Here is a 25,501-nt window from a genome sequence, read left to right as displayed (position 1 = left end):
ACTCTTTCCACTCTGGCTTCTTTCCATTTCATTTTACTAAACTAGACTTATACACCAAAAGGAACTTTTAAGTTCAAAGTTATTTTTCTTTTTACATTTTTTCATTTCTGATGTCATGGGAAAAGTGATGGCTTGAGCAGTCACTGACTACTAATATTTAGTTCTACCACTTAGCTGTTTTCTTACAACATTGATTTATTCATTCAGTTACTTATTCGAGCATCATTTATTAAGCCCTTTCTGAGTATCAGTGGGTCCCCAGGAATTGGGATACAAAGGTGAAGAAGACTGTCTGGTAGAAGAAACAGAGATGCAAAAATTCAAATGCTGTGTGATACTGGTTGCAACTAAGGTTGAAGAAAAGGAGGAGAAATTAATTCTGGTGTAGAGGTCAGAGAATAACTCAAAGAGAAGCGGATGCTTTCTTTACTCTTTAGTGAACTGGAAAGACACTTCAGATGTAAGGAACAGCATGTGAAAATGAATGCAGAGCCCAAGCAATCAGTAGTGTTGTCCTGTGCTGTTTCCCTGTCAAAGGCTCTTGCTTAGGAATCCTTCATCTCAGGCACAAAGTAGTGAAGTCATTTCTTCCCATGCTTTCTGACTGTAACATTTTCTGTTCTAATATTGGAGCCTCCAATTTCTTTCATGTTTCTCAAGCAAATAATCTCCACATAATTCTTATTTCCACACCTAAAAATGCCAAATATTAACAGTTTACTTTCTAATGTCACTAAAATATGTACTCTGTCTCCAACTCTAAAGAAGAATTTGTGGATAAAGGTATAATTGCAACTATATTCTCATTTAAGTATCCTTCACAACGCTTTATCTAAAATACTTGGGGCCAAACGTAGCTCAAAATGCAGAATTTTTTTTTGGACTTTAGGAAAGAAAAATGGTACACATACTACCTTTTCCCTAGCACCTACAGCAAGATGTGGTGTGGCAACCTGGACTTCAACACATTCGTCGCTCGGCAGTAAACACGTAAATGTTCACTCTAAGAGGAATAAATAAAGATTATAAAAGCCTCACATCAGTTCAGGCCAGGTTTGCTGCCAAATGAGTTATGTGAAACATTTGGTTTCAGAGCTTTTGGGGTTTCAGAAGTGTTAATGAGAGATCGTGGACTTGTACTGTGGTTATCCTCATTTCATAGTTTTAGAAACAGATTTAGAGAGAGTAATTAACTTGTCCAAGTTGCTTAGCTAGTATAGTAAGGAAGCATCATGGAAACCTAACAGTCTTACTCGGAACTCTGTTGGTAACCAGCGTCCCATACGTAGCAAGCAAACAGTTCACTTTTATTAAGTCGCCAGGTTTTCACCAGGTAGAAGAGGGGATTAAGGTAACTGAGTATACGCGGGCCTCTCACTGTTGTGGCCTCTCCCCATTGCAGGGCACAGGCTCTGTTGTGGCCTCTCCCCATTGCGGGGCACAGGCTCCGGACGCGCAGGCTCCCCGGCCGTGGCTCACAGGCCCAGCTGCTCCGCGGCATGTGGGATCCTCCCGGACCGGGGCACGAACCCGTGTCCCCTGCATCGGCAGGCGGACTCTCAACCACTGCGCCACCAGGGAAGCCCCCCATGTGCCTCCTCTCTGATGATACTGTGAATAGCCTCCCCTTCCTTATCCTCACAGACTTCCTCGTTGCTGACTGTCTGCGTGGACTCTGGATGTCATGCTTTGAGAACTGTATCTGTCTTAAAATTCTTCTTGCTTACATGTCTTTGACCTAGCTGCTGAACTAACTCCCGCTCCTGGTTCCTCAATGGGTATTTTCAACCACTGGCCATTCAGAGCCCAGTGTGCTGCTTTTCTGGATTTCCTCTCCTGACTGTCTATTTCATTTCTCTACCAGCTCAAAATCATTTCTTACCAGCTTTCTCCCTCAAGAGAAGCTTGTGTTGTTCCCATTGCTAACTTCTCGATCTCTGACTATATTTGGTTGCTATTCTTGCCTTCATTTTTCTTGGCAATGTGGATCCTTGTATGCTTCCATCAGAATCAGGTTGTTAAAATGCAGATTCCTGGACTCACCTTTGACCAATGAAATCAGGATCTCTGGGAGCGGAGCCTGGGAATCTACATTTTCATAAGCATGCCACATGGTTTTTAAGCACCAGGAGTTGGAGATCAATAGCTTTGTGGTGAAGCAGAGCTGGTGACTGCTCTTCCTGTGGGATCCGCTTTCATGTTTGCAGGCATGAATTTATACAACTTGCACCGTAAGACCAGAGCAAACCATAAATGCCTGACTGCTTGCTCTTCCAAAATCACATGAAGAAACACTGCTTGGGAAGTTTAATCAATTTATACGTGAGGTATGCATTAGGGAGACTATATTAAATATACTAATTACGTATATTAAATATACTAATTACTTGAAAGATAACATGACTAATTTGGCCAAACTAATTTGTTTCCATGGCTCAAGTCTCATTTTTCCTCCATCTTCAAACACTGTACTGCAATTCGTTTCTTCTAAATTTCTACTCTAATTTATTCTAGCCTGACCTCTGAGCGAAAGATGAAAGAGAGTAACAATTGTACTTTCCAAACAAATTTTTTCCTGTCTAAAGAAGCCAGCTACTTCCAGCGGGGCTTTCTAAAAAGGGTCTGCAACTTCTCTTGTCCATTTAGCATGAAAACAGGGTAAGAACCAGCATCTTATTCTTTAGCTAATGAGAATATAATATGAATTATTTTCAAAGATGCACACACACACACACACACACACACACACACACACACACACACACACACACCCCTCTGCAACACTAGGAAGGAATAGCTAGGAAGCCACAGCACTTTGATTCACTATTAGGGATATTAACCTAAAGGGGATAGTCACCTATTGTTTGAGTCATGTCAGCCCTCACCAGAGACTCTGGAGCACAGATCTATTACCAGACCATCTGCTTGTTCCTCAACTTAGTGCTGAGAAATGAATTGCTAATATAATCACATAGGCAAAATCTTTTTTTTTTTTAACAAATGATAATGCTGGAAATTACACTTTTGTTTTTGATGAAGGCTGGACTTACTAAAATAAAGTCTGAATCTAGATTCAAACTATCAGAAAATCAATTTCCACTTAAGTCACTGACACAAGTGTCTCCATCATTATCCATCTTCTATTTGAATATGTAAGTTTTCAAATGAGTGTGGAAGTCTTCTAAAGACAAAAATGGCACAGTGCAATGCAGCTACTTCCATTTCAGCTTGCATGGTGACTGCATACATTGGAGACAATGCTTTTATAGACAGTCATAAACTATCAAAACTACCATGTCAGAAACAATTGACTTGATACATTTACATTGGATGAGTGTAAAGTTATTTGTAATTTTTTTTTAGTTATGAACAATTTTAGGATATTGATGGTCATTGATAAAGGCAAGAACACTCACTCTCTAAATACTTGCAGACTCAGTTTATGATAATATGATTAGTTACACTAATAATGCTGCTTAGGCACAGTCTCGCTAATTATAACATTATAAATATTAATGTCACCCAGCCTTTTTGTTTGATTGCCACTCATGGAGTCATTCATCTCGATATTTTCCTGGAATCCACACTGTAAGATTTTATTTCTTTCTCCCTTTCATTTTTCACCACTGGACTTGCAGGGATACACATTATTCTCCAAGAAGCCCTTATTTTTGGCTGTTTGGAGAGGAATAGTGATATTTCCCATTAAAATTAGCCAAATGTAAATTGTTATATGATGTTTCTCTTATTCTTTCTGAGTCCCTAACCTTGCCATTCAAGGCAGAGCACCCAGGGTTTTTGTTTTCCATTCTTTTTCATGTGACCTGTTTCAAGTTAAGATTCATTTGAATTATTAAATGCTTCCTTAAAGAATCTTTTTACTTGCCTCTCCTTTTTTAAAGTTAATTATTGATGTAGTGACAAGCTGAAAAGACTAAGAATTATAATTTTTTCCTCCCCTCATTCAGGACTCAAGAAACATCTTCTGACAATGGTTATCTATTTAGAATAATACAAAGGAAATACAAAGGCGAAATGCTGAATGTTGTTTTAGGAAAAGATTTGCTAAAATCACTGTATTATACAAAATGTAAATGTAGTGTATATTTCTCTGAAAATAGCAGTTAGTGAGAAAGTTGGGACATAACCTTTTGAGCCCAGGTTTAACCACATAGCAGAAGCACTTACAAAAGATACTGATTAGATTTTAATTTTAAACACTTCATCGTATTATTCAGGGCTCCAGTGATTTGATTGTCTTGAAAATAGAAAGGTAATGTTATAATTTCCAGAGCTTGTTAAAGAATAAAGAAATCTCCAGCCTCCTACTGGAAAGAATGCCAGTCATCACCACAGTAAGCAAGAATTTGGAGGCACTTTACACTATAAACTTCAGTCTTTTTCTTTTATATGACCTTGTGTTATATTGGTTTCATAAAAATGTAACTCAGAGACGTATCATAGAGTTGTAATCAAGCCTCCTTCAGAATGATTCTGCAGCAGAAATCACATCAAATGGGCACTGTGTTTCCTCTGTTAGTGAGATGGTAGAAGGGCAAACAAGACCTGAAATAGAAAGTGAAAAAGGCAGAGTTCTCAAGGACAACCCAGGAGACGTGGCCACATACCTTTCCCACGAGTTCAGCAATGCGAGGAACTGGTTTCCCTTTCTGGTGACTCTCGGTGGCTGGACTCTGCCCGTCCCAGTCTTGTAGCTCTTCAATGCTTTGCAGATAAAGCAAGGCTTTGAGGCCAGTGCAGTAGTCTTGAATGACAGTGAAATCCTGATTCTGAACAGCACTGCATACCTAGAAAAGGTGGAGCAACCAACTAAAAGTCAAGCTAAGAGCTAATTCTCCAAACAGCCTCACTTTTCATATAGTCAACACAATTTATTTTATGTGCCGGGCACTGTTCTAAGCATGACAGGTCAATTGTTGCCTGGAGTGGATGGGAGTGTTCAGGAGGGAAGGACTACAAAAGGGACAAGGAAACTTTCAGGGACTGTGAATACTTTCATCAGCTTGATGTGGTGATGGTCTCACAGGTATACACATATTTCAGAACATCAGACTGTACATTTTAAATATGTGCGGTTTACTGTATGGCAGGTATAGTCAGTATGGCTGTAAAAAATTAGGTCCAACCAGAAGAATTTCCCAGGAGTTAAATTTAGCCCAACATGAGAATGGACATTTTAACTCTCTCATTCTCCCTCCGTTGAGACGTGCAGCCTGGACGTGGTTCTCATGCGAGGAGGTGGTCCTGCTGAGCGGGAGGCCCATCAACTCAGCCCTCATGTACCACGGCCTGCCTCTTTAGCCTCATCTATCACTGTCCCCCTTTGTATTCACTGTGCTCCAGTCACCCAGGTCTTTCCTCTTTTCCTCGAATTCGCCACATTCTTTCTTTGCCTTAAGACCTCATAAGATCTCGCCGCCTAGAAGGTCTTTCCCTTCTACATATGGCTAACAGCACAGCTTCAGTCTCATGGGAATTATCACTTCCTCAAGGAGGCCTCCAGGAGCCCAAAATAAGTTAAGACCTTCTTCAGCTCATATATTTTTGACTTCTAAGTCTTGCAAGGTTATTTGATTGACAGCTCCCTCCCCCAATAGACTGAATCCTCAGGAGGAAAGAAGCTATTTTATTTTGGTCAACGTATTTTCCCCAGTGACCAGCACAGAGTTTGTCATTTATTCTGCTCTTAATAAGTATATGTTGAATGAATGCGTAATTCAGAAGAGATTTTTTAAATTTGAGTGACATTTCTTAGAAAATAGAGATTTAATTCTAGAGTTAAGGAAGGTTGATTCTCAGAAATTAGGATCATTCAAATAAAAATATACTTGAGAGTTTGTGTTAGGATTTGAGTTAGAGCTTGAATTTAGTGGACTTAGAGAAACACTCCAGGTTGATTATTTACAAAGATACTTCCCCAATTTTGATACCACACATAGTCTCCAGAGACTCATTTACAACTAACTGCCAGTAGGACCTCCTCGCCCATATGGCCCGTCATCACTTCAAATTCAAAATTTACCATATAGAATTCAACACCTCTCCTCGTCCATATTTCAAATCAATCCAAAGAAACAGCTATCCAAACAAAACTAAGCAAAGCAAAACTCACTTCTATCCCATCTTCCCAGATGTTAAATTCTTAGCATATATCATAGTTGCTGGTGATCGCAGCCAATAAAGAAAAACCATGTCATACATGAATGTAGATGAAGAAATACCTGAAAATAGAATAAATCATATTCTATTTCAAGTTCTCTTAAAGCCTTCTGAGTCTTTAATTAATACATTTCATTGTAATCCTCATGCCTAGTGCACTACCTGATACCTAGCTATTGCTAGGCTGGTTGAGAAAATTCATTGAAAACACACTAAGGGGTCCCAGAATAGGGAATGGGAAGTAGTTAGAGACAGAGAAAGGGCAAGAAAAATATATACCTAAGAGTTCACAGCAAAAAGTGTTAGTGATTTCATCATATGTATGAAAAAGAAGGCCAAGTGTGGAATTCTGGGAATATGAGCATTTAAAAGGAAGGCTAAGGAAGACCATGAAGGACACTAAGCAGAAGAGATGCAAGACAGCATCATGAAAGATGTCAAATGCTGCACGAAGGTCAGTAACATCAGAGGTGAAAAGTGATCGTTAAATTTACCAATCAAAAGACTTTAGCATTTATGGGGGAGAAGCTCTGCAACAGGGCAGAAGCCATCTCTTATAGCGAGTTGAAGAATGGATGAGGACAGAGGACGTGACAATATGAAGACAGACTGCTCTGATGAGTTTTGCTCCTATTAAGAGAAAGAGGAGAGCTAGGGGTATAAGTAGGAGAATTTTGTATCTTGTTTTTATAAGGATGGAAATAGCTATGTTTTAGGGGAATGTGGACATTTTATATTTCAGAATAGGAGAGAATGGCTTCTGTATATTAAATTTCTGTCAAACTTGGCTGAATGATGGTGTGGTAAGAAGAAAACAATGTAATATCTAACATGAGATGAGCTCTTACTATGGGCCACACACTCTGTTAAACACTTTTTTTTTTTTTTTTTGTGGTACTCGGGCCTCTCACCGATGCAGCCTCTCCCGCTGCGGAGCACAGGCTCCCGACGCTCAGGCTCCGTATGCGCAGGCCCAGCGGCCATGGCTCACGGGCCCAGCTGCTCCGCGGCATGTGGGATCTTCCCGGACCGGGCCACAAACCCGTGTCCCCTGCATAGGCAGGCGGACTCTCAACCACTGCACCACCAGGGAAGCCCTGTTAAACACTTTTTAATGTATTGGGCTGTCCAAAAAGTTCATTCGGGTTTTTCCATGAGGAAATTATATCATTTAGTCCTCAAAATAACGCTGAGGTAGGTTTAATTTTTAGCCCTATTTTACAGATGAGGGAAGTGAGCTGCAGAGACTTGCCCCAGGCAGGCCACATGGTTAGAAAGTGGATTATACTGCATAATTCATGACCGTGCAGTCTAAGGTGACTAAGGTATAGACATTCACGAAGGAAAACTCTTTTCATGTAACTACAATTATCTTTTCCATGACCCAAACACATGTATATATAATTTTAAATGATAAATTATCTTCAACCCAAATATAACTATTGTTTTGAAAACTCAATACTGCTAGATAAAAATTGTCAATGTCCTCCTGTTTTATTTACTTCTTACTTGTACAGTATGAGTAGAAACAACAAGGCAAAACCAAAAAGCAGAAATAAAAACCTTTCATTTCCTATTGTGAAGGGCTGTATGTTACCACAGTGCAGGAAAGAACATTGAATAACCACTAAATACAGACAAGAATATTTTCTAGGAAGTCCATTTATATCACATAAAAAAAATTGTTTCTCAGGAGGAACAATTTAAGCATTAATTAGGCCTGTTATAACTTTCTTAGAGTTGATTTTCTTTTCAGAACAATTATAAAGAACATCATTATAATTTCCTCCACGGGATTTTTTTTTTTTTTTAAACTGTAAAAGTCAACTGGTGCTTTACTTAATCTTCTTTGTTCACCGTGAGATTCTATCTTTTGGTAGTATATGTTAATGGGTATACTTTTACTATAGTCTTAAAATAGTTCCCCATATGAACATCATAAGAAATCAGATTTTGAAAATCACATCATGTCATGTAATTTATGGGATGTTCATGACTGCTGTGAAAACCTGCTGCTAAAAGGACTCTAGATACTCTGCAGTGTATGAATTAGTCAAGTTGAACCTCAGTCCTCCCTAACTTTTCCAATGAGAAGATACAAGAGCCACTACTTCTCTTAATCCACAAACATGGCACAATTTGTATAGAGTAGACTCAGCCAAGTGGTGCTGGAGTGATCACAAAGTAGACTTGTGTATTTTAACTATGGAAGAAATGTGGGGCTAAAGGCTAAGAAGACTCCCTCTTTGCCCACCCTCTTGTATGCACTTTACCCTATAGTGCTAGTGTTTCACATAATTGGGAGCTACACTGAGCATGTGAAGGGGACACAGAACTTGAAGAGGTAGGAGAGACTACCAGATGGCGACTGAACATTGCTGGGATGGTGTGATATGCTGGAAACCCTGGACGCCACCATCAAGGCATGGGTGTCAGAGGGGACCACTTCAGATATGTTTCATCATCAAGCAAATGTTACACTATTTATGTACCTTCCTAAAGTGAGTAATTTACCTCTTACTGTCCATAAGATTAAATATTAATTTTCTGGTAGAATTTCTGATAACAGAAGCGTTCACATTGATATTTCTTTGAAAATTTTAATATATATATATTATCGGAGGGTCTTATTAAAATGCAGATTCTGTTTCTGTAGGTTTGGAGTGAGGTCCAAGATTCTGCATTTGTGACAAGCTCCCAGGTGGTGCTGATGTCGCTGGTCTACACTTAGAAGAGCAAGGATTTAAGCACTGGTGGGGATGAATCTCATCTTATACTGAAATGCTGTCTGCAAAGTAAGTTTCTTTCAAACAAATAATTTCTTGATTTTTACTACTCGATTGTAGCCCTTTAAAGCAGCACTACTTATAATAATAAGTCACGTCTGAAAAAAAGAGAGTAATTTTCTGATGAAATAGTAATGAGACCCAAAATAAACTTAGGATGCAAACACACCACTGGGAACAGAGCTTTGTCCATGGGATTTGATGGTCAGAAAATGGATTTGCTCAGAAAGGTGCCTCGCTCTTGCCTAACCTGCACTGAGGGCTTTATTTCTATCTCAAAGGCAAATGGTTCCTTTTAAAACTCCAAACATGTAGCTGCTATTCCTAAATGGGTGTATTTTATATGACATCTCTTAATTGTTTGTTTAACAGCTCTGATTAGGACTCTTAATAGCTGTTAACATGTTTGCTCAGTATAATTTGTAAGTTCTTTATGGTGAAGGCTGGTTTATCTTTCTTCGCAGCAGGGCATCAGGTGCCATTATAAGGATCATTGCCACCATTAATTATTTCCATAAGCGTGAATCTCCCTACAGTGAGCTGTTCTAAATAGGAGCCCTTGGATTCTCAGCAGGACCAGCCCTGTGCAGGGGCTGAGTAGGTGGTGACCCCCTGTGCGGCATGTTTTGAGGTGTGCTGTAAAGCTCCCGTGGCCAACGAACAGTCTCCTCTAGAGGTCTGACACAGTGCCCTGAATTTTTACTTTAGGTGCAGCCACATTTAATTGAAGCCTGTCTATGTAAAGCAACTGTAAAAATACCTGGGAGGTGACAGAGGGTTGAGGGGTGCTATTCCTTTCTCATTATTTCTCATTAAATGAGATTAACCATATTAATAGTAAATTACCTATTTACGGTGATTTATATTTTTAAAATCTCCTTTACATACATTATTTCTTTCAATACTCTGAATAAAACTATGAATTAGGCAGGGGAGAGGATAGTATTTTTACTTTAACAATGGAAAGAGCTTGGACTTGAAGAACTATTTCTTAAAGTCTAATTGAGTGGTTTTTATGCCATATCAAGTAGTATAGCCTAGGGGTTAAGAGCATACATGTAGAAGTTTGGCAGAATCAGGTTTAAACTGCATCTTAGCTGCCTAAGTGTGAGCAACTTTCTTCACTTAAAAATGGAGATTAAATACTTAGCACATAGGAGAGTAAAAGGCAATGTATTTAAGTGCATAAACTAGCAGCTAGCACTTAGTAAGCTAGATTGGCACCAAAAATAAATTTCATAACATGAATAAATCATTAGAGCATGAATTAGGCAGGATATAATTTTTTAAATCTATACTTTTTTGGTCTAATGCAGTAAAAGAAGGTCACGGATATTATTTTTATTTACATTAAGTAATGACCTCAGAAAAAGCTCTGGTCTTGTCAGAAGACATGTGTGAGACCCAGCTCTGTCCTTCAGCACCTGTGTGACTGAAGCTAGTCTTTTAGCTTGTTTCCTCCTCTCACACCTCCCAATCTGAAAACAGTGGATGACGATAGCTAATTCATTACTTTGAGGATTAAATTACCTCATGTAGGTGGAACTGCTATGGAAATTAGAGTACCATTCACACAGAATGGTATCAAACCTCATAGTTATTATCAGGTAATCTAGAATTTAAAGGGCCTGGTGGAGGTCAGAATGGAAACTTTTGCCTGTAAAGGAAAACAAACTCCTTGAAACGTAAAAGACAATGTACTAGAAAACTAGCAAACAGAATTCAAACTGGATTAACAATACTAATCCCAGGCAAATAACTTGGCCAAGAAGAGTTCTATAGAAATAGAACACTGTGGGGCTGGCACTTGTTTTTGTGCAACAGAGTAGCACCTCTTTCAAATGATATTTTGAAAATGTGACAAGGTTCTTAAATAGAGATCTTGAAGTATCAGACACAACTCAGATGAACCCATGATCACAATGATTCCTTTTCATTTCTTGCCACATAGGTGGACAAACTACACTGCAGGTCTCAGAAATGTGTGCTACCAGACTGTAAGCAAGTAAAATACATGTTTACATTTTAAGTCCAAAGTAGTCTCAAAGTTTCTGTACATTCATTAGTAAGAGGGATATTGGAGAGCAACTACACTTAAGCAAAAATGGAAATTCTGCAATGCTTGCCACATTCCAAAATATACTAATAACAGAATCTCTTTTGATAAAGGGTTAACCTGTTTAAGCAATGTAAAACACTTGCAATATTTTACATAGTGCTTTATTGTTTTCAAAGACAAAAGGGAATTTAGACATTTTTCAGACCAGCCCCCTTGTTTCGCAGCTTAGGAGTCCAGAAAGGTTGAATGAACTGTCCATGGTCACACAGGTGGAGGCAGGGCTGGCCTCCCCACCTGGTCTGAAGCTTTTGCACTAAGGCACTGCCTTTCAAGTGTCATCACTTAGTCCATACACCAATTCGGAGAGGAAGACAGAGAAGGTGCTATTAAATGTTTAGTGAGTGAAGAAATGGAAACTAAACATTGAATGTCCCAACTCAAAAGATTAGTAGGTGGTTGAGTCAATGGTCAGATTCAGATCTTCTGACCTCTGCTTTTATCTTATTTCTCTAAATTCCAAAATCTTAATTGTAATGTGTCTTCCATGGTTCAACATGCTCATATTTATAATTTTCATAAGATGAAGCACATTATTGAACAATGATTTCAAATTTATTATTTAATGAATAATGGCAGAAATCCACAGATTTTTTTAAAGCATCCTAAAATAACTGTAGGACTACTTGAAGGTTTACTACTAAAACTGGAAAACAGACCTCTACTGTTGTTGGATGAAAATGCAGTTTCCAATTGCATCTGTCCACACCCACTGATGAAAAACATCAGATCTTCCAAAGGCATGGAATCAGTCATTCCTCACTGAATTGAGTTCTGACCAGTACTGATAAACATGTATAAAACTACACTGTACTTTTGAAACCGGTGTACAATACATACCGTTAAAGTAATAATTCAGAATAACAATATCCCCCGTGAGGTTTTGGTACTACATAAACATGGTACTGCTTACTAGAATTCATGAATAGAACACCAAAATTAAGATTTTATAAAGCTATAGGTGAAAAGACAGCCCCTGGAGATACATAGTACATAGGGAGCTAGATAGGGATATATTTGCATATCCACATAAAACCACAAATCTTAGTAGTTCTGTCATATTAGTTTCCATTTGTTGGAGCTGTACAACATCAAAGTTGTGATGTCCCTATATACTGCATTTAGCAGTAATGTAATGGACTACGTGCAGAAATCAAAGTGAGAGTTTCTAAGTAGTTTCCTGGCAATTGAGACAGCAGGCTCTTTCATGTGCTCTGTAACTGTAGCAGTGCATTGATTTAAACTCCTTCTGAGATCTCAAATGCTTTTATACTCTTAGGTCTCTCAAGCAGCTTTTTTTTTTCAAAGTGATAAAATTCTAACATTCAGCAGAATACCGTCTTGTTTGCCCCAAAAGGAGAGGGCTTATTTCAGCTTTGCTACTAAACTGCACAGGATCACTAAGTAAAACAGCTGTCCAAATGCCATCCTATTAAGATATCTGGCTTTGAGTTCAGTTTTCTATGTTCTGACCATAGCAAATTGGATTGGGGAAAAAAGAACAAAAAACAAATAGCCCCACAGATGTTGTTTTTGTGAAGGTTCAGTTCAGAAAAAGCCCAATGGATAAGCAGTTAAGCTTATTAATTTTTTTTCAAAGTCGCCCTTTAATTGCTACTCATTGATAAATCCTAAAGGTATAGGAGTCACTTAATTTTTGTTTTGTATGTCACCTATTTCATTGTCAATTACATTCCTTATCCTCTTACCTAGTCTTTTAAATTACATATTTTCTGACAAATTCTAAGTATATGAATACCTCTTTTTTCCCAATCAGGAAGGAATTTTATGGAGCTTGAAAGGCTATTTTTCAATGTCCATCTGTGGTCATTCTCTATCTGATTAATTTCTTAACCCACATTCAGCTGAAGACAGACTAAAGAGAATAAAGTGTTTCCAAGGTATTTTACACTGAGATTCAGACCACATTTTGCCAACCAGAATATATTCATCTATTCTCCAAGTACTTTCTTACAGGCAGCACAAGTGATGGGCCACGCCCTTGACTATTATTCAGAACAGCATTGTGGGACTGATCTTCTCACTTGTACTTTGTTGATGACACAACTTGACTGAGATGGCCTGGGCTGATTAGTCAAAGGGATGTGCCCAGCAGGTAAGACTGCCTCTGTCTCCTTCCTTATATCGTCCTTTACAAAGTCAGTTCCAACTGGATTCAGATCTCAATTATGACCTGAACTGAGAAATAATAATAGAAAAGAATCATACAGAGACACAGCACCGCTGTCTGCCTTTTATGAGGGGCCAGAGATAAAATGGGTAAGCCAGGCACAACATGTAGGGCCAAAGAACGGTGACTGCTTACCTGCCTCCTCAAAGACATTGCTGTTGATGGCCATGCTTCCCCACAGACATAAATACAAGACAAAAAAAAACTGAGGCAAGGCCTGGAGTCTTCTGCACATCAGGGTCTTATGTAGCCCATTCTTCAGTTAGGGGCTGTGGCTACAGTTTGAGGAAGCTTGGTCCCTTTTGCTTCAGAAGCAGTAGGATTTTTCTACTAAAAAAAAGAATCTCACCATCCTGGGCTATTGCTGTGGTGCAGTATCAGTTACCCCAGTAATTTTCAGTTACTCTGCAGTAACACAGGTGGTGGGGCAAGGGTTTCACAGAGCATTGTGCAAGCTCAGCACCTCCCATGATCAAAGTGGGGCAAGAAAAGGAAACTAAATATCCAAACAATAGCTGTCAGATGACTAAAATCCATAATTTTAGGCAATCTCTCTTTTTCAACAGTCAACACAGCTGCGAAAACTTGACTTACAATATCATTTACTAAAATACCACATGGGGTTTGGATGACAGAAGGAGAATAAGTCATAATGCCTAGAAAGGAAATGTCTATTGGGCAAATTATCCCATGGAAAATTTTTTCTGGACCTTGAAGATGGATAAAGGTATGAGGTTACTCAACAATATAAGCAGACATTCATCATTCCAAGAAAAAAGGACTATTTGCCTGCAACGAGAAAAATGCTATTAATGTGAAAATAGCATCTCAAATAATACTGTCCACTTCTTAACTCAAAGCCCTCATAATTCAGTAGTTGATTTTATGGTTAATGTATTATTGATGAAAACACAAATTTGTGAGAGTAGTGTGTAGCTATTATCAGTGAGTCAAGAATCTTGACTGAGTTGCCGATATAGTCTGGGACAAAAAAGTTAGACAAGTTCAGCTGATTGAGTGAATACTTACAGAGTTAAGTGCTATAGAAAAAAACCCTACCAATGTTCAAGTTAATATACTGAAAGCACTCGTATACACCGATGGAAGGCTGGAGAAGCAAAGCAAAAAGGGTTGTATTTTTAAAAAGATGTGTTCTTTTTAAACATTAAAGACCTACAGACAAAGAACATTAAAGACTTGTTCTTAATTCCTTTACTATACAGGTAGAAAACATGAGGCTCACAAAGTTTGTGACTTTGTGGAAAGACCAGGGAAGTAAATTGTATACTAGGTTTTTATTTTTTAAATTAATGAAGACCAAGAACCTGAAAACAAAATGCCTGGTTTTCAAGCTTCCACAAATGGATCGCTGGAATATGGTTACAGATGAATGAGTGCAATGACCAAAGAAGCAGTTTTATTTCTGCATTTCTCACTAAAAGGGCACATATTTTATGATTTGTGAGTATGAGAATTAACCTGAAGGAAGATAACAAACACCAGTAAAAGTTCTAGGCTGAGAGTTTTAGGAGGATACTCAGAGGTGATCATATGATTTACCACCGAAACTATGACACTTGAGAGTAAACAGGGCAATTGTTCATGAAAACACCAGGACAATCATCATAAATTAAAATTGTCCTAGACAAACCTAGATCTATGATTTCCTTACTTATTAGAAGGTTTTTTCCCCTGTGTTTAGATTGGGAGGGAGATTTTCACTTATCCTCATGGAATGTGTTCTGAAATGCTCTGTCACTTTTGGTTTGGTTTAATATTCTGGTACTTATGCAGGCCTCAGAACCTTAACAATGGATTGAAGTCACAGGGCCTTTACTGCTTAGGTGGGAATTTGGACTCTTGGATAGCTGACCTGATCCAGATAGCCCTAGGGTTAAAGGGGCCCTCTTGGCCTCCAAGGGTCTTTTGGCAGAAGAACTCAAGAAGAAAAGAAACAATAAGGACTGTCCCAAATCTGAATCTTCTCAACCAGAATCTTGTAAACCACCCTTAAGGGTGGAAACATCTGATGTACTTTACATATTTAAGAGTCTGTTCTTTTATAGCTATCATTTCTTTATACTTTACCCAAATTCCTTTAGGCTTACTGTGCTTTGAAATTCACCTAGTGGGTATTACGTTCCAAGTTCATGTGTAGCACCACATTTAAACTTCACAATAACACCATGAAATGTGGTATTATTTTCCTCAATTAGCAGATGGGTAAAAGAGGGTCAGAGAACTAAGGACCTTGACTAAGATCATATAGCTAATAAATAGCAGAGCAAAGGTTCAAATCCTGGGTCAGTCTGCTTCTAGGACCCTTTCTCATAACTACTGTGTACTCTTGCTTTTCCGTTGTAACCACTACAATCTCTCATGTGGAAACAGGGATAAATAAATAAATAAATTTTGTATTATATATATATTTATATATATATTATCAATCTACCTATCTATCTATCTATCTATCTATCTAAAATAGAACTCTTATGAGGAATATATCGAATAAAATATGTAAGTATCTGGGTCAGTACCTAAAGTACATGTATGGTAGGTATCATTGTCTGGATCTCATTCACCAGTTTTCAGAGACACAATAAAAGGATAGGTACTGTATCTGTTTTGTTCATCACTGCACACTCACATAAAGATTTGTGCTTGGCATGTGATTTGTTCAATGAATAAATGAATGAAGCAAGAGAAAGATATCAGAGCAACAGCACTCAATGATGAGCATAGTTCTTTCATTTTCTGTCAATAATTCATTTTCTCTTCCTCTACAATAAGATATTTTTATTTCAATTTCTATTGCATTTAGAGTCTGTTCCATTCATTGCACCATTAAACATTAATTTCTTTGCACTTAACTCTTTTCTGGGAATACCAATGTATCTCTAGGATGCAAAGAAGCAGCTTTACTTCTTTAGCATTCTTCTTGATACTCAGCATACTGTTTGTCACAGCCAAACTTGGCCTGTATTTGGATTATTACTTATCTGGTGGTCCCACTCTAGATACCTGAATGTTGATAGCAGCTGTCATTTGATTTTTCTCTTCTAGTAGTCTCCTTTAATAACAACTGGATAAACATGTAATTTATTATTCTGTAAAGACCTCATTTAACAGTGACTGAACTTACAGTATCATGTCCAAATTATGCGATGTTCTAAACTACTAATTTTCATTCATATATGCATATGTGTTGAAGTGTTTATATATAGCAATCTAGATGCTAGCCATGGTGAAGAACAGATAAACTAGAGCCAGGAGAAACTAAGGGAAAGGTCTCTAAGTTCATTTGTGTCTGGATTCGCTTATTTAATTTTTTTGTTTCTGCGTCACTCATATCCAGTTGTCTCCTTGGATCAGGACCAATATTTTCATTCTAAAGAATTCTTTCTCTACCTTTGATTATTTCAAGTTCATCCTTTAAATTTAAAGTTCAGAACTTCGTCAACTTACTCTAAGTAGTTCAAGGTAAATAATCCAATTTACTACTGAACAGATTTGTGGAAACACTGGCATTTAAAACAATTTGCCCTCCTTTAAAATATATCCTGCAAAATTGCTGCATCTTCCCAGTAAAGACCTTTTCTCTCTATTTGCTTGGGATGTAGCCAGGAGTGTTTAATAGATCATTATGAATTTTAATCATAAGAGAGCAATTTTATGACATCATTTCTTCAGAAAAGCTTTTACTCAAAAATTACCCACTCATTCATTTATTTTTTCATTCAAAGATACTAATTTATTAACCAGTCCTCTGGTTTCTTTTCAAATTCTATTATCAAACAAAACTGACTGCAGCATCCTGAGATTATGCTGTTTGTTTTATATCTATCAGAATGAACCTTCCTCAAAAAGATGTTGTCGGGACAAAATGAGATAAGAATTATGAAGAACTATATACAGGAAGGCTTTCTTGTTATATGTATGTCACAGTGGGTCTCATTCAGAGGTAAGAATAACTATTCAAGTTTTTAATTGTGTATCTTGATGTGAAACTAGTGCCTTTTGAGTTTTCTTTCCATAATGATTAATTTCTAAGATAAGTTACTACATTGAGCCCCAGGACTAAAATTATCACATCTATGTTGTAAGCAATTGGCTTATCACACACAGATGAATATATAAGATAAAATGTGGAGACCAAGAAATAACTAAATTTCAACTGTCATGCTTTGACAACATAAACTAATATCTGATTGCCATCGCCTCTCCACAAATCAACATACTGCAAGTTTTAAATCAATTAAGAATATGAATTAGAATATGTATATGAATTAAAGGAAAAGATAAGGTAAATACAGCTTAAGTGAATTTTATGTGTCTTACATTTCAGTCTTATCTATAAAATGTCACACTGTAAGTTAAACTATTGCTTACATCCTGAAGCTGTTATAAGGAACAGTCCCTAATTACATAATGCTCTAAAATGCAACAGAACTGGCTTATTTTTTTTAACTGTCTTTAGATTACTCACATTTACTTTGTGTGTTTCAGAGACATCATGCCCTATGAATATGCAACATTATTCTTAATTTAGCTCTGTAAAACCAGGCATGTGCAATGTGTGGTGTATTTGGCCATGCTGAATTCACCAGTGATTAAACTGATTTTTAGCTTGCGTCATTGTTTTCAGGCCCCATGATGAGTCACGGAACTTTTCTCTCACCTCATATATATTACTGCATCTGGTATCATTAGGATGGAGTTAACATCCAGGAGGCAGTGATTGATTTAGGGAGATGATAATGAGATTATGGCTCATGCCCTTAAAGCGTGACAATTGAAATCCTATCCTTTTCCACATGAGGAAATATGCTAAATATTATAATATCTGACACATCTATCACTGTGGGGTTAAGCCAGCTATCTGAAACAGGGTTGATATTTTGATCCTTAGACATATTATCTTCTTTGTCTTACAAACACAGAATAATTGATTCAGAGATAATTAAATCTGCATATCCAAATTTTTAATTCCAAGAAGTTTTTAGGTCCTCTTGGTTCAGATCTGTCAGCTTAAACAAAAGAAGCAAACAACCATCACTGTCTCTCTTTCCTCTGATTTTGTGGGGCGGGATCAGTAAACAGGATGAGAGGTGTTTAACTAGGAATATGTATGTTTCAGACCAGGAGAATCTGGTATGAAAGTTTTCAGAAGACCCACAAGTCACAAGAACATTAAATGTGTGGGAAATCTGACCACTTAAACACAACTCATTTGAAGAAAATGAGTTAGGGAAATGGATGAGCATGTTTTTAAAGACTAATAAATTTAGGCTTTTTTTTCCTTTGGAAGGAAATGTTTTCTAGACCTTTTATTTACTTTATTTAAAAATATACATTTGATGCAAATTTCATTTCTTTTAATCTTTTCCTCTAACATAATCTTCTAGTCTGAGAATGATAAGGGGTAACTGAAACTGCCCTCTGAACTATTCAACACCCAGACACTTTTCGTCTATTTCTAAACATTCACTGATAGAGACATCTACCCATTCATTTCTCAGCATCTATACACGAGCATGTATCCATGTACCTACTTTGTGCCTAATCACTACCAGGCATTCATAAGAAATGGAAAGGAATATACATCCTAGCTGAGAGAGAAGACATATTTTTATGGGTTATACATGCATTTGAAGGCTCGGTACATCTCTGGAAAGTAGGATAGAGAAAAGGAGATGCAACTGCCTATCTGACATCTCCACTGAGATGTCTCCTAGGCATGTTAACTATGGCCAGAATAGCATTCTTAATTTTCCCACTTCTTATGACCTACTTCTCCAATAGTCCAAAACTTAGGAACCATTCCTTATTCCTTTTTTTTATTGCGGTACGCGGGCCTCTCAGTGTTGTGGCCTCTCCCGTTGTGGAGCACAGGCTCCGGACGCGCAGGTTCAGTGGCCATGGCTCATGGGCCCAGCCACTGCGCGGCATGTGGGATCTTCCTGGACCGGGGCACGAACCCGTGTTCCCTGCATCGGCAGGCGGACCCCCAACCACTGCGCCACCAGGGAAGCCCTCCTTATTCCTTTTGATTCCTGCCCACAAAATTCTAATCTCTCAGCAAGTCTTGTCGCACTCCTTAAAATATATATTGTGAATTGCTTCATTTCTCTCCACGTCCATTGTTTTTTGTTATTCAAGTCCATCATCATCTCTCACCTGGACCATGGGAATAGTTTTTACCTTCCACTCTTGACCATCTCCAAATTAATTACCTACACAACAACTAGAATGATTATTTTACGATATAAATTAGATCATATTTCAACACTGCTTAAAACCAGAAATGTCTTATCTCACTTTGAAAAAATGTGAACACCTGATATAATACCTGACAAAGCCCTGTATGACCTGGTTCCTGCTTACCTCTCTTACTAATGCCCGATATGCTCTAGCCACATTGGCCTTTTCTGAGCATGCCAAAAACTGGCACGCCTTTTATTTTGTCACTCATGCCTTTATTTTCGCCTTAAAGGTTTTGCCTTATCTGCCTGTAATGCTCTTCTTCATATTTTCATATGGCTGGGTAGTCTTCTCATTCAGTTCTCCTCTTACATGTCACCTCTCCAGAGAGGACTTCCCCCACCAGACAATCCAGCCACCCAGTCACTATTTTCTATTTTAAGTTTTCTGCTAGCACTTTTTACTACCTGTGGTATTTTTCTTATATGTTTGCTTCTTATTGCTGTGTCTGATTCCTATAAGATACTCATTAACTCTTCAGAGAATGAATGGACATTATTTATAACCACGACCTAACACTGCTTGATAACACGAATCTCATGACTGAAGTTCTCAATGCATTAATTATCGATACCACTAAAGCCAATCTCTCCGTGATGTGTTTAACTTTTCCTAAATAACATAGAGTTTTAAAAATTAAAATACTTGCATCAGACATAAACAGTTATACCAAATATGATCTATGTTTATTTATAGGAAAATAGTCTAATTTTAATACTTGAACGCACAGAACACATTTGTGGAATCTAGGAATGCCTCCACCAAGGATGCCTTGATTAGGCAGACTCATTTGAATGTGCTTACTTTTAAGTTAGGCAGGGCTCATAAACATTTATTTAATTTGATTACATTTGAGATCATAATATTAGTATAAATATTAGTGGATTCTTATAAAAGGTATTATGTCTCATTTCCCAGTAAAATTAAAGAAATAGAACTCCTAAGCGTTATTGATATCCCTCGTGCTTACCTTCCAGGTTTTTCACTGTGAATCACTATTAATCCAGATTCCAAACCTTATATTTAATAATTTTGTTACGAACAGTACTCAAGCAATCTATCTCTAGGTATGTGCATTTTAAAAAATAGCATTAAGAAGGTATAATTTAATACCATAATACTTATCTATGACAAGTGTAATAGTCAATGATTTTCAGTAAACTTACAGAGCTGTGCAGCCATTACCCCAACCCAATTAAAAAATATTTCCACCACCCACATGTTCCCATGTGCCCTTTTTGTTTGTTTGTTTGTTTGCGGTACATAGGCCTCTCACTGTTGTGACCTCTCCCGCTGCGGAGCACAGGCTCCGGACACGCAGGCTCAGCGGCCATGGCTCACGGGCCCAGCCGCTCCGCGGCATGTGGGATCTTCCCGGACCCGGGCACGAACCCGTGTCCCCTGCATCGGCAGGAGGACTCTCAACCACTGCGCCACCAGGGAAGCCCCCCCATGTGCCCTTTTACAGTCATCCTCCCACTTCCTCCCCAAGCTGCCGGCAAATGCTGATCTGTCTTCTGTCCTCATAGATTTGCCCCTTTGGATCATTTTCATATAAATAGAATTATGTAATGCAAATAGTACAGTATTTTGTGTCTGCTTGTCTTCACTTAGCATAATGTTTTTACACATGTTAAAACAACCTATGCTGTTATGGTATCAGTTAATTTCATTGCTGAATATTATGCCATTGGACGTACCACATTTTGTTTATCCATTCATCAGCTGATGTGAATCTGGATTTTCTCCATTTGGGGGGTATTAGGAACAGTGCTGCCATAACCATCTGTGTACAAGTCTTTGTGCGGATATATGTTTTTATTTATCTTGGGTAGGTACCTAGGAGTGAAATTTGTGGAGTGTATGGTAAATTTATGTTTAACTTTCTAAGAGCTGTCAAACTGTTTTCGAAAGTAGTTGCACCATTTTACATTCCCACAAGCAATACATGAGGTTTCCAGTTTCTCCACATCCTCTCCAGCACTTATTACTGTCTGTCTTTTGAAAATTGTCATTCTAGTGGGCAAAAATGTCAATATAGCATAGTGGTTAAAATCAGAGATGCTAAGCCAAATTATGTGAGCTTAGATGACAGCTTTGCCACTTACCATCTTGTTATTTAACATTCCTATCTATAGAATGGGGACAATGCTAATATCTATCTCAGAGGATTATTGGAGGGGTAAATGAATTAATATAACTAATAGCTTACAAAAGTATCTGACACATAGTAAATTCTGTGTAAGCATCAGCCATTATAATAGCTTTGTTATTATGATTTGCAAAGTTATAATGTACGTATAGCCTGTTTGTGGATCATAGTGAGGCTGTGGGAAGCTATTTATGTTCTCTTCATTAAGAGTTTCTTATATGATGTTGGGCTAAGATAGTTATCACAAAATCCAGGCGCTAGAATGTCAAGTTTTAAAAAATCAAACTAAAGATCTTACATATAATTAGGATGGGTAAGACTCCAAATGGCCAGAGTGACCTATCAGACAACTTCGGTTAAAATTGGGACTTAGACTGATTTAAGCAGTGGTTTCATTTATTCATAAAATATATCTATCCATGAAAAAAAATGAAAAACTAGTATAGACAAGTTGTTTTCCTGCATAAAGTTGCATTCAGTTCACAATTACTTGACCATAAGGACCTTCGTCCTCCCTTTTCTTTACCTGTATATTTGTTTCTTTGATTCCTTTTTTCCTTTGCTTGACTGTTTGGATGATTAATGAATCACTGCATGCTTCAACCAAGGAATGAATGGAGAAACAGCCAAAGAATGATATTCCCCCTTCTCAAATCACTACAATGCTCATTTTAGACACTTTTCCAGAGAGAACCAAGTCCCATCTTCCTATCAGGTATATTTCTGATGAATAACTTTAGAATATGTTTTGCACGCATGCTACTCAGTTTTTACATATTACTGAAAGCATTTCAGAGCACTTCCCCTGGGTTTCCAGGTATAAGCAGGAATCACTTCTGCATGCTTAGGTCACTGCTGTCCTAATTTCTCCAGGTTCCAGAAAGTCTTTGGGTACCCATTTAATTCTCTCACAGCAAGCTATTCCTACTTGAGAGCACCCAACTTCCTAGCTTTCTGTGTCTCATTCTTGGAGTGAAGTGATCTAGGTTATAGTGTGGTAAAAATATTACTATAAAATTGCACACTATTTTCACTTACCTATATTACCACTTATGGTTATAACCAAAGAAATGAACAGTATGAATATAACATTTAACTGTTTCTGTACTGACAGGGTTTTTCTCCATTTCTGAAATTCTATGCTTTTACAAAATAAGATGAATATATTCTCTTTAAAAAGAAGAGTAGTAAGGCCAATGGATGAAAGATACATTGAAGTAGATTTTCCACAATATGAGGCAGAATTTGCTTATAATTTTAACTGGATAAATTGTAAGGTAATAAGTTATCTGTCACTGTGAATATAGAGGCTTGATAACCAGATGTGTAGAAGAGATTAGAATGCTGGATGAAGTGGCGCAGTGGGCCACACTACAGTTTGTAGGAGTCCGCTTTCACGGGGTGATAAAACTCAGAAGGAGGGAGAGTTAACTCTCCAGAAGGATGAACTTTAACGAATGGGAGAGAGAAGGCCGAAGGGAATGGCAGATAGATTTTTTCTTCATTTTCCCTGTGATGAATTTCCCCAAGGCACAGTTGTGTTTGTTTGTTTGTTTGTTGCCATGCCATGCTGCTTGCAGGATCTTATTTCCCCGACTAAGGATTGAACCCAGGCCACTGCAGTGAAAGCTCCGAGTTCTAACCACTGGCCCACCAGGGAATTCCCCCAAGGCACTGTTTATCTAGTCTGTCTGGAGGCAGTCCATGTGGCCAACTGACTGTAGCTTCTCTTTGCATCTTGTGAAGCAGTGGCCAACTCCGTAACGCATTACCTTGTATTCAAATCGCATCTTCCTCTGTCTCATTTCTAGTTTCTTTTACTCTAACTATCCTAGATTTTACCTTCCAACAAAACATTAGCACTTGACCTTTCCCTCAGGCTCGTTTTCAATCAACCTGAGCTAAGACTAGCTACATGCTAGTCAAAAGCTAGAATAGAGGGCTAAGTTTTGTTTTAAAATTCTTTGTAAATGTATAAAAATGCTAGTGGGGGATGATGATGATGATCATTCCTATCTAACATCTGTGGGGTACTTTTTTGCAGGTACTATTTGAAGTGCTTTACATGTGATAACGTTTAATCCTCACATCCATCCTACGAAGTAGGTATTACTATTATCCCCACTTTACAGATAACAAAACTGAAGTATAAAATGTTCACACACCTATTAAAGCCAAGTTCATATAGCTAATGAACAGCAGAGCTAGGATTTCACTCTAAGTGGTCTGAAGCATTTTCATTTGTGTTGAAACATACATCAGTAAGGTGCAGTCTTCTGAGGTCCCCTGTGCTTAGCTGGCAATTCTGAGGCTGATATCATTGCCTGTGTAGCTGACTCTGGACAAGGCCACTTGGGTCCTTTTATGATTAGAATGTGGTCGCTAAAGAGCTGAGACCCACTTGCTTTCAAGAATGCGTGCTTGGGGCATCAGACTCTCTACCTCCCAGGCTACTTAGCTCACGCGTTCAAAAGGAAGCATCGTAAAACACACACTTGGTTGCACCAAAGTTTCTCATATCTTCCTGCGTAGAGGTTTATTACAGAGACCTGTAATAAAACAGACTTTTATTTTATGCTTAATTCAGGGCATTTGTAGTTTCACCTTACATCATTTTTACCCACCATCATACAGTGCATATTACATCCATCCTGCACACAACCAGACATGCCCATGCTCAGGCTCATTATACTCATGTGACTATTGGGGCTGTATTACAAAGGTTCCTACTTTGTGTTGTGTAAGATACTTACAGCTGAGAGTGACCTATACTTTCGTTTTGCCTTTCTCTTGCTCTGTTTAAAATAATGACCACAGAATCTCTTTCAACAAAAGGTCATCTGGGTCAATAGACAGAACACAGAGGATCAGATCACCTGCCATAATTGCAAATTAATGCTCTCCTGGTAATGCATTAACTACACAATATTGATCTACAATTGAATCATAGAAGAACTACTGAGAAGTGATTTTACTTTCCTAGTTTTTTGTGCTTTTATTGCTTTTTCCATAACGCATTTTTCTTTCAACTGGAATTTTCTCTAATTGTCTCCATTTTTAACTTCCCACAGCGAGATGACTTCTAACTTGTAATTAGAATCTGTAAAAATTCACGTCTCTGTCTCAAAAGGCTTTTGGAAATCTACTGAACTGTAACTTTGATGCCATAAAACACGTACATGATGCACAGATACATATTTCTAGAGAGCCAAGTTTTGAATGATTTTTTTAAATTTAGATAAAACAGAAATCCATTTGGTCCTCTATCTGAAATTACAATTCGTTGAATAGTCTGCAATAAAATATTCAAAATTTTCCCCTAAAAGCATTTTGCTTGGGAGCATTGATGATGTGATTTCCCTTCCTTGAGCAAACTTTTAACATATAAGTAAACCGTTTCTATCAGATACATTTTTTTAAGGAGTGTAAATGTGAGAGGAAGACGCAAAAATCCAGTAAATATTTCTACACATCTGCACAGAATACTTCTGACAAAATCCAGATTTCCTCGTTTGTGGCAAACTCAATTGATAAAAATTCTTCTACCGAGTGGAGCTGATCATAAATTTCAATGCTGAATTTGATCATGCTCCTAGTTTATACAAAGGTCATCTGGCCTAAGCCTGGTTTCTGAATTGTGAATTAGGAGTCACTTGAACTGGAGACTGAAATTTCCTGACAGAATCATACACCTTAAACTTATCACTGATTTTTTTTAAACTTCTAAATGGGAGACATAGTTGTGATTTCTAAGAAAAGTCTCTTAAGAATGTTTTAGGCCTATAAGGACTTTGATATTTTACTGTAATTTCTTT

General features: G+C 37.8%; 1 protein-coding gene across 1 annotated transcript in view; it reads right to left on the bottom strand.

Moving 5' to 3' along the window:
* The window catches only part of DPYD (dihydropyrimidine dehydrogenase), an 821,342-nt gene that overhangs the window by 113,078 nt on the left and 682,763 nt on the right, over positions 1-25,501 (bottom strand). The window contains exon 20 of the mRNA XM_007462610.1: positions 4,629-4,808. Within this exon, the coding sequence (XP_007462672.1) occupies positions 4,629-4,808 (180 nt within the window). The remainder of the gene's footprint in view (positions 1-4,628; positions 4,809-25,501) is intronic.

Source organism: Lipotes vexillifer, unplaced genomic scaffold, assembly GCF_000442215.2.
Source record: "Lipotes vexillifer unplaced genomic scaffold, Lipotes_vexillifer_v1.1 scaffold826, whole genome shotgun sequence".
NCBI classification, from domain to species: Eukaryota; Metazoa; Chordata; class Mammalia; order Artiodactyla; family Lipotidae; genus Lipotes; species Lipotes vexillifer.
Note: the sequence above shows the minus strand (reverse complement) of the source record. Positions and strands in the feature narration are given on the sequence as shown.